The 20,959-nt window shown below is 35.7% G+C and overlaps 1 protein-coding gene across 5 annotated transcripts in view; it reads left to right on the forward strand.

The window, feature by feature from the left end:
• Positions 1 to 3,352: 3,352 nt before the first annotated feature.
• LOC150104763 (transmembrane protein 272-like) overlaps positions 3,353 to 20,959 on the forward strand; it is a 30,188-nt gene continuing 12,581 nt past the window's right edge. Inside the window, exons 1-5 of one of the 5 annotated variants that reach the window (XM_090395938.1) lie at positions 3,353 to 3,491; positions 13,952 to 14,081; positions 14,666 to 14,782; positions 16,636 to 16,698; positions 17,772 to 17,954. In XM_090395938.1, the coding sequence (XP_090252064.1) occupies positions 13,952 to 14,081; positions 14,666 to 14,782; positions 16,636 to 16,698; positions 17,772 to 17,954 (493 nt within the window). In that variant the 5' untranslated portion in view covers positions 3,353 to 3,491. The remainder of the gene's footprint in view (positions 3,492 to 13,951; positions 14,082 to 14,665; positions 14,783 to 16,635; positions 16,699 to 17,771; positions 17,955 to 20,959) is intronic. The other 4 variants (XM_090395942.1, XM_090395940.1, XM_090395939.1 and 1 more) reach the window with 4 other exon arrangements.

Here is a 20,959-nt window from a genome sequence, read left to right on the forward strand (position 1 = left end):
CTGGAAACATAAACAAAGATTTTGTGCTTATATCGATAGTCAAAGTTTATTCATTGGTTTAAAAAAATATGTATTCATATTACTAGAGTAAAAATTTCCCAGATGGGCAGAGATATGAAGGGCTTTGCTCAATAACGTCACAATGTGTCCCAACATCACAGCAAGGCAACATAGAGAAGTATGAGAAAACATGTGCATGACGTCATCTCCATGAAAATTTAGATTTTAAGGACAGGCTAAACTTACCTATAAGAGACAAGTCTTGAGTGTATTTTCAATTTCGTTCATTTAATTCTAAAATCGTCTTTTGTTGTGCGTGTCTGGAAAAGTAATATAATGGATGAGCCACAAAAGCCATTGAAATTTTCTTTCTTCAGGAAAATATCACAAGACAAAAAGCCCCACAGATCTCTGAAAGGATAGAAATCGATTCTTATTTTGGAAGATACATAGAATCTGATGAGGTTATTGAGAAGTGCCTAGGAAACACTGTGACAACATTCGCACGATGTCCTCGGTTATCTGCAGCACAGCGCAGATTATGAAGCAGGCATCGCAGACTGTAATATTCTCAGATGTCAAATGTCATAGAAACAACAGGAGATGGTGTAAATAAAGTTTTCTCTTTCAGCTGCAAATAAGTTGAGCGATTTTCACCCAAAATATAAGACTTTGATAATCATTTACTGTTCTTGGAAACTGAATTATCAACTATTCGAATGAGGAGTCAGAAAATAGCTACTTATCTCCACTCTTCGATGGTAACATCAGATTTTCAAGACTTTATTCAGTTCAATAAAGATTCTTTATTTTGAGACATTTACGAACACTATACGCTTGCGTATATTTAGTGACAAAGGAACACATGGAATCATTAATCAGGCATTATGTGCTTTCCAGGCTAACATACGTATGGAGCCGTGCTTCCATTGGTCTTAGATCTAAAGATTCTTTTTGACCAGCTGTTTTGATGTGCTGTAACCAAAAACAGAGAGTAACGAACAATTTTATTATTAAACTCATTGGAAATGTGAAGAGTGTGAACTAAATCTTCTGAAATATTTCTAGTTAATTACATTTTTGAATTATTATCTGTGAATATACTTATAAATATGTCAGTAAAATAAAATGTTTATTTGTAAACTTAACTGAACAACCGTTTGTGCCATTGGTGTGTTCTCCATATTTAAATTACACCTCATATATTTCTAACGTCACAGTTCAAGTTTAACTCAGTTATTCTGTTTAGAAGTTGATATATGAATCCATAATTTTATCCCTTAATATAATTTTGTTTAATTATGGTAAAAAAAAATTCAGGTTTAATTAAGAAAAAAGAAGTTTTAAACTTTAAATATCTACAAAATGACATCATTTCGAAACCCAATTGTGCATATTTGGTGACAAAGAATACAAATCTTTAAGCAGAATCTTTAACGCAGATCAAAATATTGGTTCAGTTATATATATGAAAACGATCGTTGGAAAAAAAAGAGATTTCTGATTAATTATCCATGTAAAAAATATTTAAGACTGAAACATGCCAAATCGTAATGTATATACTGCATGTATATAAAGTGAAATTATTACAGGAATGAAAAAAGTGAGAGAACACTCATATTCATTAATTAATTATTTTTTTAAAATGTACATTGAAACTTATTGACCAGAAAACATGAATGTGAAAAAAAAATTGACGATATCTCTTGACACTAAACTCAAAATTCCTATAGTCTAAATTAGGGATGAAATACCACACACTTGAAATACCAAATCGTACCTATGTGTTCACACTACAGTGACATTAATGCAGGTAACAAAAAAATGGAAGTGAACACTGAAATTCAATAATTAATTATTTTTAGAAAAATGTGTTCTGCAACCAATTCACAAGACAGCATGAATGTAAAAAAAAAACCTTGTGGTAACTCTTTTTACACTAAAATAAAATTTCCTACAGTCTGAATTAAGGGAGGAAATACCACATGCTTAAATTATTTGAAAACTCTTGCTGCGACATATAGATAAATATTCTCTCTCAGAATTCCACACTTGAGCCAAATACCTCAACACTTGACCAGATATTCTCTTCCAGAATTCCACACTAGAACCAAAGGCAAATTGTGATGTCATTGAAGCTGACATCACCAGGGCACATCCCAGAATACCAAACACTAACCATTAAAATGTACTACATATACTAGTATTATGTAGAATTATGTACTACATAATACTACATAAACATGTTGAAGAGACTTAGTGCTTTAGCGGTTATGGTCGTTGTGCTAATGGGTTTGCACTTTTGGTTCGGGTCCTCTATCCATGAAGCAAGTAGCTTTTCTATGTCACCGCTAGGACCTTTTCCTTGCTTCGTCACTGCCGTCGATATAATGTAAGCAGATCCTTTCCCAGCCTCTATACGATTTTAATCCTTATTTTTCAAAATGGTCGTCACTGTAGAATGAGACCATCCGAAGATAAAACTTCACGTTCCTTTATTACTTGCAACTTCGTTTCAAGATCAATTGCTCTCTTTTTCCGCGATTCTTTACTAGATTTTTTTGATTGAGCGTGTAACGGCCATGTTGCGCAAAATATCGCAAAATATTTAACGATAAATATACAAATAACCTCTATTTCTCAAACACAAAATCAATAGAGGAACTGCTGAAGACATGTGAAGACTGCCGAGGGAGGTTGCCGTCACTGAATGCCTTGTTACCACTGAGCGCGATACATTGTTGCTAAATAATAAAAAAAAAACTTTTTACTTTACGCTCGCTTACAGTCTTGTTCGAAAGTCTAGTCGAAAATGTTATTTATTCCGTTATAGGATCACGGACGTATCTTCGAACGGACGTAAGTCGAGGAATGACTGTACTGGGGAATAAACATTGCATTGGTTTGAACTCACGTATAAGAAACAATTCTTACACATCGAGGTTTACCAAATTATCAGTGTGACTAAGTTCCTTTAAGTCAAGCACTTTCTGATAGCATTCTAATCACTGGACCTTATCTCTAAGTCCAGGGGTTTTTCTTTCCGTTTCTTCTAAAGTATACTTGAAGCAATCAGCTCTGATAAGAAGATAAACACTTAAAGAAATTGATCACCCAAACAAATGCAGATTCTTCGTATACGAAGTATGAAAAAGGTCTTGATATACATATATAGATACGAAATTGAAACTTTCATTTTACTATCGCACATACGTAAGATTTCCGCAAATTTCTGATAGGAAGTAATCAAGGGGGGGGGGGGGTCTTTAGACAGCGCGTCTGAATTTGTCATCAAAAAAAAACAAAACAAAACAAAACAGCTTCTTGAAAAACAGTCTGGGCTATGGTGGAGCGACAACAAACAAAGTGACTTTGATCGCGGAGTACTAGGCTAAAGTTGCCTTACAACTGTATTATATAAAAGAAAGGCTACGCTTTTCTACCTTAACAGAACCCTGCTTGAATTCTTCGTGGTTGAGCTATTTTTAAAGGCAAGTGCAATGATTACTTATGGATGACAATTTTTGATATTCATTATTATTGTTAATCATTATAATTATATATGTTTTTTTGTAATAGATGTGTATGTGTGTGTGTGTGTGTATGAAAAAAAAATCCGAGTAAACATTTTGTGTGTGCGGGGTAAAAAGTTTAAATTAGGAAGGAAAAAACTTCCGTGTTTTCCAAACGGGATTGACCTCATCGACCTCATGCCATTGGCCTACACTGCCATTGACCTCATGTTTTCCAAACATGAGGTCAATGGCAGTGTAGGCCCCACCCAACACGAGTACCAGTGGTGAATATCTGGTTCTAAGGCAGTGGAAAACTCGAGCTGAGGCCCAGTTGAAGATCACGACTCTTCCATTGCGGCGTCGAGCGTTTTTTCTAACGCTCTTTCTTGATGGCAGTCCTTCTGGGCTGCGGGATCTTTCTTTGCGGATAGATCCTATTGGATCTCAGGATTTCATGCGTGGACTCTAAAACCCTCTTCTCGACTGTATCTTATCTCTACTATCTTTGACAATGAGTGAAGTCGACACTGACGCCCTGATAGATTCACTGGATAGGTTACTTAAAAAATTCGAAATGGAATGGCCAGTTTTTCTAAACCTCTTCTGTTTGTCACAGAGTAGAGGTTCTCCACTCCCTCAGATCAGAGAGAGGTCACGTGTGCAATAAGCTCAAAACACAAGCCACAGTTGGCAATCCACGGATGATGTCATGGATGAGGATGCTCCCAATTCCGACTCCTCTTCCTCCCCCAAAGAGAAAGTTCCACCGATCATTCTTAGAGAGAAGAGCAGGTAGACGTCTTTAAGGGCCAACATGTCTAACCTACAGATAGCTTACACAAGAGCCAAGAATGTGAACGTTGGCATCAAGTTCCAGCCGCCAACGTATTGGACTACCGAAGAATTATTAAGGAAATGGACACTAATGACATGCAATATCATACTTTTTCCCTTAGCTCGGAGAAAAATTGAAGGTAATTTTCCGAGGTGTATCTGAGGATATTCCCACAGAAGAAATTGCTACTGATCTTTACTGTTAAGACCTGCCACCCATCAAGGTCAGCAGAATGACCAGAGCTGGCAAATGTCCGATGCCACTAGTCCTGATGGAGATCCATCACACATGCAAAACTATCTATGACCTGACATCGATCTGGGGGATAAAAATCAGCCCGGAACCGCTAAGGAAAAGGGCTTCAACAGAACAGCGACACAGATGTCAGAGATTTGGCCATGCTCCAAAGTTATGTAAGGTAGAGTAGAAACGCCTAAAATGCGCCGAGAGCCACCCTACTAACACCTGCACCAAGCCGAAAAGCACCCCGGTTAGATGGCAAACTGCAGTGGCCCTCACCCAACAAATTACAGAGGATATATTCAACATCCTGAAAACAGGCGGTTGGAACCAAACAAACAATCCGCCTTCTCTTTTAGTTTACGAACACCACTAGGTTTAACCCCACTGTCTTCCAATATTCAACAAAACATGACCGAGGTTCAACAGCCGCAGCCTGAGACCTTCAAGAGAACAAATATCACCAACGGCAGATAACGACTTATGCAGAGGTGGTCCGTTCAAGAAAGGCTACACCTCATAAGAATCAACCAAAATCACATTCAAACCTAGCAGCTATCATCACGGCTTCTCTTGCAAATGCGCTGCAGATCTTCATCAAATCTAACCCTTTATCGAACTCCATAAAAATATCTTACAGGAAATCCACTCATAAATGTATAGAAACAAAAAAAAAACAGATTATCTCATGGAATGCGACTGGCCTTAGAAACATGGTATTGGAACTCCAAGAATTCACCGTGAGATGCAATCCATATATTATCTTAATAATGAATCGCCCTTGAGACCTGCAGATAACCCCAAACTTAAAGGATACCATCTCTACAGAAACAAGAGACTCAACTGCAGAGGTAGTGGCACCGCCATCTTCATTAAAAATTACATTAATCACAATTCATTAACCAACCCTTCAACACCACTAATCTTGAGATCACTGGAATAGAAGTTCACAGATTCAGCCAGAAAACTCAAAATCTACGCAGCCTACAACCCATCGTTAAAATCTACATTCTGATTTGAACGCTGTACCCATCATTATTGCTGGGGACTTAAATTACAAGCACCCTGCATGGAATAGTAGAACTACCAACAAAAATGGCTGCATCCTTTACAACTCCTCTGGATTCAACTACGCTCTTGTAGCAGGCACCACTGAGCCAGCTCATCATAGTCCTTTCGGCACTGATGACATTCTGGATATTGTCATTCTGCAGAATATTAAATTACAGTATAACTTAAATACATTTAATGAACTTTCATCAGACCACAGTGCAATTCTGCTCCAACTGGAAAAATAACTGTCTCCTCCTACCCCCCCCCCATTCCTTCATATCCTGAGAAAAACTATCAAAAGCTCTTCCGTAATATATTGATCCTGTTCTTCCGTATCAGAACCAAAGAAGAAGTTGATACAGCTGTCAAAAATATTACGCAGCAAATCAATACAGCCATAATGGCAATCAATTCAACTACAACTGCCCCCAAGTGCAATCGTTTACCAGAAGATATTTTGAATTAGATTAGAAAGAAACATAAAGCGAGAAAAAGATATCACAACACACGTGCCCCACAAGACAAAAAAATTCTCAACAAACTAAACAGTGAAGTTAGAGGTGCTCTTGAAGCTCATAGAAATCAAATATGGGAAAAACGTTAGCTTCTATCTCACCTACTGATTACTCTCTCGGGAAGCAATTGAGGAATCTCAGAAACAAGGACAGATCTCTTCTAACTCTCCAAAAACCCTAAGCCTTGCTAGACACAGAAAAAGAAGCCATAGAAAACATTTCTAAACTTCAACCACATTTATAAAATTCATCGCCATGTCAGATACGTATTAAAACTCTCTGATACCTGCAGTTGTCAATCCGCAACTACTTCTCCAGCAGAAATTTATGACATCATAAAGAACTTAAAGAATAAAACAGCTCCTAGTCCTGATGGCATTACAAATAAAGTAATCAAATTGTTGCCCCGCAGAGCTTTTGTGCATCTTACCAACATAATAAGTTCAATCTTGAGATTTCTATATTTTTCTTCCTCTTGGAAAATCGCAGATATTAACCCAATACAAAAACCAGGTCAAGACCCACGCCAACCTCAAAATTAGCGTCCATCAGCCTGATCTCTAACTTAGGTAAAATAACGGAAAAAATCAACCTCTCTAGACTTCAAGCCTCAGTAAATAAGTTAAACATTCTTCCAAAAGAACAATTTGGTTTATATATATATATATATATATATATATATATATATATATATATATATATATATATATATATATAACCTCAAAATATATATATATATATACAGGGTGTTCGGGATAAATTTGACATATTTATAATTAATTATATTTTTCCGTAAGTTACATGTATTAACACACACTTCTCTTCATTTAAAAGTTTGGACCCTTCTTCATTCATATACAAGATGTCAGAAAGGATGGATAGCTGGAACCCACCTGAATCATGGAAGAGAATAACTTGTATCATGATGATTCGTGCCCGCCATCAAAATAAGGATATTACGACTGCTGCCCAATGCTCCCTGAATATAGTAAAAACAATCAGGCATGAACTAGAGACTTGCAATGGTGACTACGAGGATGTAGCAAGAAGAAAGATCCCTAGCAGACGATCTGATTGCGTTCGTACAGCAGAATTCCTCGCAAATCTGCAGGAACAGGTGTTGAAGAACCCTGGCATTGGAATTCGGGCTTTGTTCGTGGAGTTGCTAACTGTAGTCAAGCCCTGGATAACAAGGGTAGCCAATGGTAGGCCGTATGTATGGCAGCAGGATTCGGCCCCTTGCCACACCTCTGGGAAAAGTCAAAAATGGTTGTCTGAAAATTTCTACGACTTCACCAGTCCAAATGTTTGGCCTCCAAACTCCCCAGACCTTAACCCCATGGATTATTTTGTATGGGGCGCAGTTGAAAAAGACACCAATCGCACTTCCAGTAATACAAAAGCCCAGTTAATGGATAAAATTAAAACAGTTTTTGCGGCCCTTCCCAGGGAGACTGTAGCATCAGCTTGTTCGAGGTTCCGAAGCAGAATTGAAGCTGTGATCGATGCTAATGGTGGTTATTTTGAGTAAATCTTGTTGATAGTATTGTAATTAACTCTGCCTGTAATGATTTTTGTCAATTCATTAAATTTAATAGATACAAAGAAGATTTTCTTTTTCCTTATGAAACTGTCAAATTTATCCCGAACACCCTGTATATAACCTCAAAATATATATATATATATATAACCTCAAAATATATATATATATATATATATAACCTCAAAAAAGAGCATAGCTATGCTTTTCACTAGAAGATCGGTATCTCCCAAAGGGGGACCTCTTCCTGTTCAATACCAAACTTCCTTGGCAAACAGAAACCAAATATCTCGGGGGTACTCCTGGATAGAAGACTAACCTTCAACCATCGTATTCAACCTTATTTGCTAAAGAATGCAAAGCCTTCGCCCAGCTCTACTCTCTAATTAACAGGAACATCAAGTTAAACATCAGAACCGAAGTGTTTCCCTTCGAGTTGATGATTCGTCTTATAATCACATACACTTCTTCAGCTTAGAGCCACATATTCAATACTAATATTTTCAAATTGCAACGAGTGTAAAACAAATGTTTACGTATGATTCTAAACGCTCCATGGTTTATTAGGCAAGTTCAACTTTATCGTGACACAGATATCCCTTATATGTACTATTTTCTGCAATCTCGAGCAGCAAAGTGCTTCTTAAAAACGTCTACTCACCCCAATGAACTAGGTGAACAAGCTGCAAAACGGATCTCTTCAAACACAAAAGACCAAAAAGCCATCTTATTTCTAACATTGGTGCGTAAACTCCATGCCCTCTCAGTGCGAGCAAACTGCTCATAAATTTTCCCCTCTCTGTAATCCGATGACGGAGAGTATAAAAGCATCTTGCTTCACCCTTGGTATCAGTAACGTTATGCGTGAGAAAACAGGATCTAGCAGAAACAAATAAATGACTGCAGTCGATAGGCAGTCGTCCATTTCACGGCAGTTCACGACGTTTTAAGTAAAGAACAGACAAAGCAAGGTAATAGAAAAATTAACAGAAAGTTTGTAACAGTATCTTCTTATCTGACATGTCTATATCATTTTATTTCTAGTAGATCGTTGGTGAATTTGGTTATGATTAGGAATTTTGGAATTACAATTATTTCTCCTTTCTGCATTCTCAACTTTCACTTTTTCATGCTTTCGCTTGTTTGACATTCAATTATTTTATACTTTGTCATTTATTTATTAATGGTTCAATGCAATTATATGTTAAAGATAGTAAGCAAACAGACAAGTAAGTCAAGTTTGCGCCTGAACATTGAAGGCAAGGGCCACTACCCAGACCAGTTTCGGCCTTTATGATTTCTGACTCCCTTTATCAATGGGAGCCAGACCCAAAAATGCCACGGTTGAAGTAATGCAGAGCTTATAAATTTTACCTAAACGAATTGCCACAAGGTGCTTTGACCTTATTAAATATAAATCTCAGGATGAGAGTAAGATGTAGAAAGTTTTTTACCTTGGGTATATACTATGTTAAAGATACAAAGCAATTTTATAAGCTAGGTTTTAATCCTTTTTCCCAAGTAAGCAAACAGACAAGTAAATTAAGTTTGCGCCTGAACATAGTTCAAGTCTGAGGCAACTTGTAGTAAATGTGGATTAAGCTCCGATCACTTTCCTTAGTATTTATTCCAGTCAATTTAGGTCAATCCACCTACGACGTTTGTTAACCTATTGCCATTAAATAGTCTTCTACAGCATTATTGCTCTATCAAATAAAATCTTCATAATCAGAAGATGTAAACTCTCTCTGCCGTTCAGTTTCTCAAATAGCTTCTCAATTCCTACCTTTTTTCTTTTCCTTTGGGAAATGAAAATTGAACTCACTTATTTCCATCGTATTCTTTACATCGTTTGAACTATTTTCTTATGTGTCCGTCAACGGTATTAATTTTCTTTTACTTCTACAAAGGTAGATAACCCCCCATCCCTCCGTAGTTCCATTAGTTCAGTCTGTAATGACGGCGATGCCTTTTTGGTCGGAAAGACGGATTCGAATTCTGTCATAGTGATGAAGAAAGTTTGTATGGAGTTTCCATCTGAAGACGAGTTAGTCGAACTCATACAGCAGTTGTGGCGAGAAACTCGGATTCTGCATTCAACAAGAAAGGAAAATCAGCAAGTAGATGCAAAGGATGGACAGAGAAGACTATGCAGGCAGGATTAAAGACTATCATAATAAGGTTTTCATGAAACCAAGTTACTCGATCTTCCCTTTAAAAGGCCAAACCTGTTAAAGGGAAGAAAAATAATAATACACAACATGACATCATCATTGTGACAGCAGGTGTTAGACGTGGACAACCAAGTGACCTCTGACAGTCACCCACTGTAAATTAATTTTTAATTGCCCCAAACACCATTGGCATCTTACACGACTTTCTTTACGTGAGAAATTTTCTTGACAGTTTGCAATAATGAATTGTAAACTGTCAAGAACTAAAAAAAATAAATTTTACTCATTTACAAATAAATGAGTAAAATTATTGATTGTATCCCGAATATTTATTTTTCCGAAATGAGAGATCAAGGGTGGGGAAATGCGCTGAAATGAACTAAAAGGTTTAGTTTAGTTTCAAGCTTCAAATTACAAAATGTGACAAACAGAATAGCATAAAAACAAGCATATTTAAGATTAGCGTCACCAGCTCTACTGATAATAATAAATAATAAAATAAAATAAATCTAACAACTTTTTTTTTAATTTCCCAAAGGGAATAACATTTTGGCTTTCGGATAGCAACGGGTGTCGACCTAGGATTGGTGATGAGAAATCGACAGACACAGGTTTGTTTGCTTCTAGATAAGAAGTAATGTTATTGATTAAGATTAGGAGCATTTATGTCATATGTGTGTGAGCGCGCGCGCGCCCATTCTCCATTTGATTGTGCAGAAATGTGGAAATAAAGAGTGAGTTTATTAGAAATTCTGTGATGAAAATCGATTAACCATTGAGATCTTGTGAAAAAAAAAACGGTTTTAAAAAACGTTACTCTTATTGGATAAGCTTTCATATTAGGCAAACATAGAATTAATCATGAGTCGTGAATATGTCAACACGATTTTTTTTAATGTAGAATTAGAAATCTTGTGACGGTCTATTCTCACAGCAGTGGCTAGTTTATTCGAATACGTCCTTCTTTTCATATGCCAACCCAGAACGTTTTGGATACAAAGTTTTAAGTTTCCATCAAAACGGTGGAAGACGCTTCGATGGAAAATGCATGTTCATTCGCCTGGTCTTTCCGATCATTTTACATTCATATATATATATATATATATATATATATATATATATATATATATATATATATATATATATATATATATATATATATATATATATATATATATATATATATATATATATATATATATATATATATATATATAAAACAAACCAAATTATCCTAATGAGAAATTATGAAGTAATACAATGCACTTATGTTAGGAAAAAATATTTAAGATTTCGATTAAATATTAAATTTTCGACTAGGCTTCCTAGCCATTGTCAATACAGTTGAAAAGAGATAAACACAATAAGAACAACGCTTAAATTGCTAGCGCTTGACAACGTATACTATGAACTACTGAGAGTAATTCCATGTACAACTATCATAATTCAAAGAAATAAATTTAAATAATTATACAGGAATTATTACTGAATTATTACTTAGGACGATTTCTCAAAATTGTGAAATTTAAGGCAATCGTGTTGTTAAGGCAAGAAGAAGATAACGTTTGTGTAGGACTTTAGTGCTGTTCCGAATTCATAAATAAAGTAGACTTATCAGATTCTTGCTGTAAAATACTCTTGATATTCTTCTAGTCCAGTGGTCGGCAACCTTTTTCATATGAAGGGCGCAATACTTCGAGCTCTATGATGCTCGCGGGCGCTACGTTCCAGACTCCTGATTTAAATAATCAAACTTAAATTACAATTGACATGAATGGCTTTGAAATGTCTTTCTATATTACTTTTTTTTAGAAATAGCCACACTATTATTGCATAATAAACAAATACATTTGGCATTATGATTGATAAAGCATGGCCCTCGAATCTGATCTGACAGATACATGCTAATTGTTAACATGAATATTCTTTTTGTATTCATTTTTTATTTTTTATGCTATTTTATATTCATTCATATATGACAAAAATATGTTGTAAAAGCGAGGTAAATAAAATAATGTTACAATTTGAAATCTAATTTTTCTTAAAAACAACTAATCATAGCGAGCCTGAAATGAGAGAAAAAAAATGCCTGTGTCACGAGTCGAGTCCTCCGTAATTTTCAAATTTTATATTGCGCTCTTCGTATTAAAAAGGTTGCTGACCTCTGAAAGATGTGCTTTACATTTATGGAAAATACTAAGGAAAGAGGTCTGGAGCCTGCTCCACCTTTACTACGAGTTGCTCATAAGGCACTACTTATGCTTGCATTCGCCGAAACTTTTAGTTTTTATATATTCTGCACGAAACTCATAATTTTTATATTCGGCTATGAAATAATGTTGGATTCAATATTCACTTAATTTGTACCATCATGTATTATATTTGCAGTGTTTTGTCTTGATGTTTTCTTGAATTTTAGCGCATACTAGTAATGAATGTATCTCTCAGATATACTGCGATCTACGCTGCAAAATTACCGCTGCGAGTTCCAAAGCAGTTTACAATAATTTCTCTGAGGGCGCACTAAAAATTCACTGCAAGCTCTAAAGCGCCCGCGGGCATTGCGTTGCCGACCTCTGTTCTAGACGAATTTGAGCGGAACGAACTGTCTGCCCAGCTCATAATAACAAAATGCACACGGGATCGAAACTCCACAATAAGAAAGAGGATGATGTTCTTCTTTCAGAAAGGCTTGGAAGGAAAAAAGGAAAGTTTACGAACTGACGGAAAGAAACTTGCACGTCAATTTGGCGAAGTCTCGCCATATACCTCTGACAACCCTTTAACAAATGGAATTGAAATTCTAGACACTTCTAGAGAAGGATTCATAAAGTTTCGTATCCCACACACAATGTAACTAAAACTAATCCTACACCAAGTTTGTTTAATAATACACCAAGTCTGGTCTTCTTTCATCAAAAATCCATCAACCGCGGGTATGACACGCAATATGCCACAGAACGTACGAGTAATAACTAGCATTGTTCCAAAGATTTTGAATTACTTAATACAGTATATTTTTTCTGATCACTCTATGCATACTATTTTGAAGTTCTGATGACATTTGCTGTGTGTACCTTTGTATTTTCATAGTCTTTTTATTCGCGTCTTGTATCCGTTATCGGTTTATACTGTTCATTTTATAAATACGTTTTATGAACAGATCAGCATTACAGTCTGTTAATTCTATAAGAGCCACTCTTTTCTCTCCTTGCACCAACAACAGTCATTACACTCAGTTTTTATTTTGTTTATTTATTTCGTATGATGATACAACGGCCGTTATAGATCCTTTTACCGGGAATTACAGCACCATCTTAATTCCCTCCTATTTTTATCCAGATTCCGCACCTGCATAGCTGACGAATCACGCCTATGTCAGGTGTTCCTCACTACAATCGGTACGTGTTCACGGGGAGAGTTTGCCTGTTTTGGGGGGCACGAAAAACCCGAGTTTCCGAGAAAAAATAAACCCTCTGCATCCGTATGAGGCCGGTTAACTCACCTGTCGTTGAAAGAGACCAGATAAAAGTTCCTCACGTAACGGATAAGATTCGATATGAGGTGTTTCCGAACAAAGGGATTCGCCTATACGACTGAGTGTAGGAGGCTCTGTTACACGCATTTCATTATAACTTAAGCTTGTAAATAAACATCGGTTATGCTGTCTCACCTTCTGTATCTTTTTGATAGTTAACTGATCAGCGGTTGTCCTCTTGACAGTTTGTTATGTTAACTCTGCAGATGATTTTGTGATTTGTCTCATGATGTGTTTTAATCGACAACTAGAAAGCGTTGTGACCAATAAAAACATGTTTTAGCTTCACAAACAGAAATTTGATTTTTTAGTCATTAAGAATTATCTGTCTAACATGAACTGAATGCGTGAAATGCATTCAGGCTCAACCGTTAAAAGAATCGGAAATTACGACACATTCGATTGTGATACTTTAAATTGCTTCAGTCTGTCCGTGTCTGGAAATCTTATGCAATTGATAGTGGGTTATAAAATTAGGTGGAAGTGTCAAAATAATGTACAAAATAATTCTCTTTGTATTGTTGTATTTATTTTTTTCTAGATGAAGTCCTCTTCCGATTCTCCTGACATCGATGTTTACATACAAGAAAGACCTCAATTGTCTGAATTTACTATTTCAACGTGTCAGCAATCTTTTGGCCCGTATCACTCAAATACGGAAGCAACTGACTGTGAGTTTTATTTTAATAATGACATTTACGAAATCTATTTTACTGTTATATAAATTTCATTCATCAATAAAAAGTTTAATAAAAAAATAAGATGCAAACGCAAAACTGTACTGAGGTTACCACTCATAAATATTAAGTGAACAGCGGCTTGTATGATTTGTTAATTAAATAATAGCATAATACAGAAATTCATGTTTAGCACTTTTGCCATGACACACACACACACACACACATACAAATCAATGAACTATTTCCCTGCGCTGTTATTTACAAAACATACATATAATACTGCTATTTCTATCTGGAAACGAAGCCACGAGTATGTATACTTAAAACGAACAGCGCACTGAGTTTGCTTCGCACTCTACACTAGAACAGGATGCAATCACTCCAAATAAAAATGAACGTGTAACTTCCATGGGTTGTATATTTATAGCATTTAATTTAATTATAATTAAAGGTTTTCTAAAGTATTGAATATAAAAAAAAGTGTAGTTTCTGTTTTATATTTCCCATCTATTTAGTTTTTTAAGTTCAAAATTAAAATTATTTTGGTTGAAAATATAATATTATTAAACATTCAGCTACATCTCCTCCTCCATCTTACGACTCTCTTTTTGGAAGAGTTCGAGAAGCAAGGCAAGAGTCTATAGGTCAATTGGAATTTCTGTTGTCAGTTGTTTGCATGTGGATTGTAACCGGTAAGTATTTTATTTAGTTTACTTTTGCATGTACATTATGAATTTAATTTATATTATCAGTGACGATGCACCGATTTGTATAATTGATGAATGAAAACGTATCTCGTAATTTAATGTTCATTTGGAAAGACCTCGTTCAAACGCCGTCTAGAACTTGAGTACTGTTCGACTGGAAGGCGAGTTATCGAGTCACATAACGGAGATCGCACAATTTTTTTTTTCCTCACATAAACTTGGATTTTTGATTTCACAATACGGACGAATTAGCTAAAAGAACACGCGTAATTAACATATATATTTGCCTCACGGCCTGAATTCCAACTAATATCGATTACTTTGCTACAGCAAAGGTTCAGATTAAGAATAGCACAGCCATAACTGGAATGCACACGCAGAGTGCGTTCAGTTTTTAAATGCACATTGAGATCTTTCAGGCAACTCAGTAGTGGAATATGACGTTGACTACACCAAGAAATGCAGAAATCAAGAATTCCTCCTCATCCATACAGACATTTTGACCCGTTGCGTATTGTCTACGGTAGAAGATCAATTCGGTGATGACTATTGCCAGTATCTGCATGAAAATGCTACGGGCCATAAAGCAAGGCTTGTGACGGAATGGATTGTTGATAATAACATTCCAGAATTCGAATTACCAGCCCAGAGCCCTGACCTGAATCCCATAGAGCACCTTTAGGATGAATTTGAACGCCGACTTGGCTACCCACCCCAACGACCCACATCACGAACTGCTTTTCCGGCAGTCGCAAAGAGCAGTATGGAAGGAGCAACGAATACACTAATCTACAGAAAAGTTTAATCTGTGGGATTACACACACAAACACACAACTGTGTGTGAAGAACTGCATGCGCATGATATTCGCCACGGATAGTTCCTCAGCCGAATTTTTCGCAGTGATAATCAACCGTAGAAAGTTTTTATCAGCAACTAATTACAATTCCTCCTCATCCACATGGTGATCATAGAACGCCGATTCAAAATCCCAAAGTATGCTATGAATATTTATAAGCTTTTAATTTAAGATGAGTTTTCTGGTATAAACACACACAAGACGTTTCAGTGTCCTGGAAACTTTGGTTCTATTTTCCCAGACAATAGACAAATTGGCATATGAAACACACACACACACACATAGAAAGATATAATACACCTGCCTTTAGGCCTTAGCTTGTAGCTTCATATAATCCATAATAACAAGAAGAAGAATAGAAAAAAAATGCTTCTACTGCCAGAAACTGGGAGATGCGTATATGAGAATTCAGATCCAGTGTGAATTACTTCCACGTTTCAAGCAAGTCATGATTGTTGTGATCTAACCCTTTTTTTCGGGGAAGGGGGAGGGTTGGAATGAATGGTACTTTGGTCTCTCTCTCTCTCTCTCTCTCTCTCTCTCTCTCTCTAGTCATTTTTGTTGGATTTATTATAAAATATAATTGTAGAAGAAAATTACAGAATCGATCTTGTGAAAAAGAAGCAATTTCGAAATTTAGTTGAAATGTAGTCGTTATCATCCTCACGAGGCCTGGATTTTTCGTCTCATAAAATATGCAAACTGGCATCGGAGAACACATATAATTAATAAACAAATATAATAAATACACTCGCATGATAATCATATTTGTTGCCACTATAATTCGAACTCACCAAATAACTTCCATTGATCAGCGCCATTTTTTGTATACGCAAATTTGAAGTCCTAAATTTTGTTGTTGCCAAAGGACGGTTTCATAGCTGAGTGTGCTATGCTACAGAAATAGAAATATGTTTTATTTAAAATTACTGACTTTTCCATAATTTTGGTAAAAACTTTTCTTACTTCTTTTTTTTATAGTCGGATGTCTGATGGTTGTGAGAGCGTTTTTATCCGTTCTACCCGTCCCAATGATTATCATAGGTAAGAACATGATTTCTTGTTATAGAGTGTTTATGCTAGCTCTATAAACCCGAATTACAATTTTATTTTTCCTACGTACATTCTGCATTTGTAAGTAATTCGTTTTAAAAACTTCTTTTTCTTACAACAGTAATTTCCACAAGTTGCCCCTTTATTTGGTAATATGGAATTTATTAGAATAGTTGAATCTTCGATGTGAGTAGCCGCCGGCAGCAAGTATAATAAATAGCGACATAAAACTTCAAAAATTAAAAGTCAAAATACATTAAAAGGCTAAAAATGTGTAATTTAAATCTCCAAAGGATGGAAAAGAGACTAATGTAAAAACCTCCGAAGCAGAAATAAATGAATGATTTAAATATGAAATCCATTTGCGGGGAGAAGTAAGGACGTTTCAGGACAGGGATCATCATGATCTTCATTATTAATGTTATTATTTATGTAATGTATTCTTAGTTCATAGCGAATGCTTTAATCATATTCGTCAAACATCTTTACGCTTTTATCCTCTCTTGTATCTCAGGTTTTGAATTTTTAAGCTTTGATTGAATTCCATCTCACTTGTTTTACTTATCATTCATCGTTTTCCTTCATCAACATCTACATTTTGACATCAAGTTTTAAAGATCGTAACTGCTTAAAGTACAGAAAGGTTAGGCAAAATATCTACATTTGATCATTTCATTATACTTTTAATTTACATAAAACTGCATTTGAAAAACAAATTCCGATCCAAGGGTGCTTCATCAAATTAATGCTTTCCTTGTCTCTTTATATAATCCAAAGATTATAAAAGAAACTGCATGAACCATAGTTTTCGCGATAAAAATCCTCATTAATCTGAAAAACCTAAGGTAGTGTGTGGAATGGTGAGTGGTTGTTGATATGCGTACACCTTTTTTGGAGGGAGAGAACGCAAACCAGAAGATCACACCTCCCATATTCCTCTACGAATCTATCGTACTTATTCACTTTCAATTTCATTTTCTGTTAAAATGCACCAGAAATATTCTTGCAGTTTACTTTCGTATTTGAGTAATCATTTCCAGATGTTTTTCTTTTCTTATTTACAGGTATTATGTATCTCTTCGAGTGCCCAGCAGAAAAATTCATTCCCATTTACCTAATTGTAGGAGGAACATCTAGTTTGATCGAGAACTGGCGCACTACGTTTGGATGCCGTGTAAGGAAAAATGAAAATACAATTCGTTGCGAGTACTTTCTCATGGTCTTTAATGTTGCTTGGTTCATAGCAGGTACATAACAAGACAAATGATATTAAATAAATCATTTACTATCATTTTGAGATGGAAGTGAATAATTGAATAAAACGTAAACTTTTATCATTGTAATAATTCAATTTCAGTAATATTTTACTGATGTGTTATTCACAAGGTCAAGCATATTAACCCGAGGTATTTAATCGAATCTAAAAGAAAATTTATTTTAAATTTGATATATATAATGTGATATATATATATATATATATATATATATATATATATATAAAAGAAAGAACTAGAGCAGACTACATAAGACGATTAAGAAAATTCGTTAAGTCAATGCTTAATGCTGGAAATTTGATAAAAGCAATTAATACCTGAGCCATACCTGTTCTGAGATATTCAGCAGGCATTGTTGAATGGACCCAGCTAGAGATGGAAGATTTAGATCGAAAAACTCGAAAATTAATGACAATCCACCATGCCCTCAATCCTCGCAGTGATATTGATAGGCTATATCTATCACGCAAAAAAGAAGGTAGAGGATTATTACAAGTGAAGCAAGTTATTGAAGAAGAAAAACGAAATTTAAATGATTATCTGCAGCAAACAACGGAAAATTTTCTAATTGAGGTAAGGAAAGAGGGTTTATTTAAACCCATGGAGACAAAATTGGAATACAAAACCAACCAAGTAAAAGTGAGAACCGAAAGATGGAAAAATAAGGCATTGCATGGAAAATACCTTCACAGCATAGAGGACAGCGCTGACAGCAACTTGACCTGGCAATGGTTGAGAAATGGAGCACTAAAGAAAGAAACGGAATCGGTAATTTTTGCAGCACAAGAACAGGCCATTAAAACCAACGTTATGAAGGTAAAAATACAAAAAATTCAAGACAGTAAATGCAGATTGTGCAAAGAAAATGAAGAAACGGTAGCCCACATTATAAGTGGATGGAGCAAAATCGCACAAATTGAGTACCGTAAAAGGCATGATAACGTAGCTAAGATAATCCACTGGCATTTATGTAAAAAAAAAGTATGGGTTTGAAGTATCTAAGGACTATGAAGCATAAAACTCACCAGAAAGTGGTTGAGAATGAAAAAGCTAAAATACTCTGGGATTTCAAAATTCAGACTGACAAAAGCTTGGAATGTGACACACCCGATATTACAGTGGTTGAAAAAAGTGAAAACAAGAGTGTTACGTTTATCGAAATATCAGTACCAGGTGATAGTCGGATTGACAACAAAGAAAATGAAAAAATTACAAAATATCGCGATTTGCAAATCGAAGTTGAACGAATCTGGCAAAAGAAAACAAAAGTTGTTCCCATAATAATAGGTACTTTAGGCGCCATCCCTAAAACATTGAAAAAACATCTAGAAACACTCGAGTTAGATGGAATGGATTAAAAATTGGGCAGCTGCAAAAGGCCGCTTTGTTCGGCACAGCTTTCATTTTCAGAAAGTATTTCCACAACTCATAGGCCCTTGGGTAGGGCTAGAATTAATGGAATATAACCAGCCTTTTCTTAAGATTGAGGAATCAAATCAAGCTTTGATGAATATTATATATATATATATATATATATATATATATATATATATATATATATATATATATATATATATATATATATATATATATATTATTAATATTAAGAGAGACCTCCAGGGAGTCAGAGACTCATCGAGGGAGGCCACATTCTACACACACCAGCAGCTATCTTACTTATTCTTGAATTCAATTACACTGCGTGCACTCAAAACATCCAATGGCAATCCATTTCAATCACGCAACACCCTCTGAGTGAAACATCTAGCCCTCACACCCTTCTTGGCAGCCTTCATTCTCAGTTTCCAAGGATGCCCTCTCATCCTTTCCTCACCCTCCATAAATTGAAAAACTCCATCAATTGAAATCCTGTATAACCCTTTCAGAAGTTTAAGTCTCAATCTCATCACCCTGTTTCTCCTGTTTGCTAGTGTCTACAGTCTACAAATTCTCAATCGCTCTTCATAATCAATATTCCACAATCCTGATATCATTTTAACACACTCCTTTGTACTCTCTCTCTCTCTCTCCAATATATCAGATTCACAACGGAAACCAGGAGACCATACCTGCGAACAATAGTCCAAGTGAGGGCTTATCAAGGCCTTGTAAAGAAGAAAATAACATCCTTATCTTTACATGTGAACGTTTGTTTGAGCACTGAAGTTATCTTTTGAGTTGTATTTGCAATCTTTGTCACATGGCCCCTGAACTTCATCTTCCTATCTATTAACACTCCAAGATTCCTAGCCTCATTAGTTTCTTCTAGCCTATTCCCACCAATATAATACGACATTGTATAGGTAATCATGCCAAAGTGAATGACCTTACATTTACTGACATTGAACTGACACCCATTTTCCCATGCCCACAATTCCAGCTTATTCAAATCATTCTGCAAGAACTGCATATCAGCAGAATTCATGATTACCCTGCCTATCTTTGCATCATCAGTAACTAACCGTATGTCGCTTGTCAAATCCTTCCCAATATCATTAATGTACAGATTAAATAACAGTGGACCAAGCACTGATCCTAGTGGTACCCCATTTGTTACCTTAAACCTTGCAGACTCAGATCCCCCGTATACCACTTTTTGATATCTGTCAGTCAGCCGTCCTCCTATCCATGCTAATATTGTATAACCTAAACCCATTTTATCCAATTTATGCAGCAGTCTGCCATGCTGTATTCTGTCAAAAGCCTCAACAAAATCCAAAAGTATCATGGTGTATCCATTCCCCTTGTCTAGTTCAATGGTAACATTGTTATAGAATGTGAGCAAGTTGCTAAAACATGACCTTTCATTAGTAAACCCATGTTGTTCATTGCAAAGTAGATATTCACTGTCAACCCATTTCTGAATGCGGGCCCCTGACCAATTTTTTCAAAATCTTCACCACCACCACTCCTCAGATACTAACTGGTCGATAGTTGGATACATCGGTCATTGCACCACTCTTCTGCAATGGAATTAC

The sequence above is a fragment of the Typopeltis vanoorti genome, chromosome 7, assembly GCF_054136105.1.
Source record: "Typopeltis vanoorti isolate ZY-2024b chromosome 7, IOZ_Tvanoo_1.0, whole genome shotgun sequence".
Taxonomy (NCBI): Eukaryota; Metazoa; Arthropoda; class Arachnida; order Uropygi; family Thelyphonidae; genus Typopeltis; species Typopeltis vanoorti.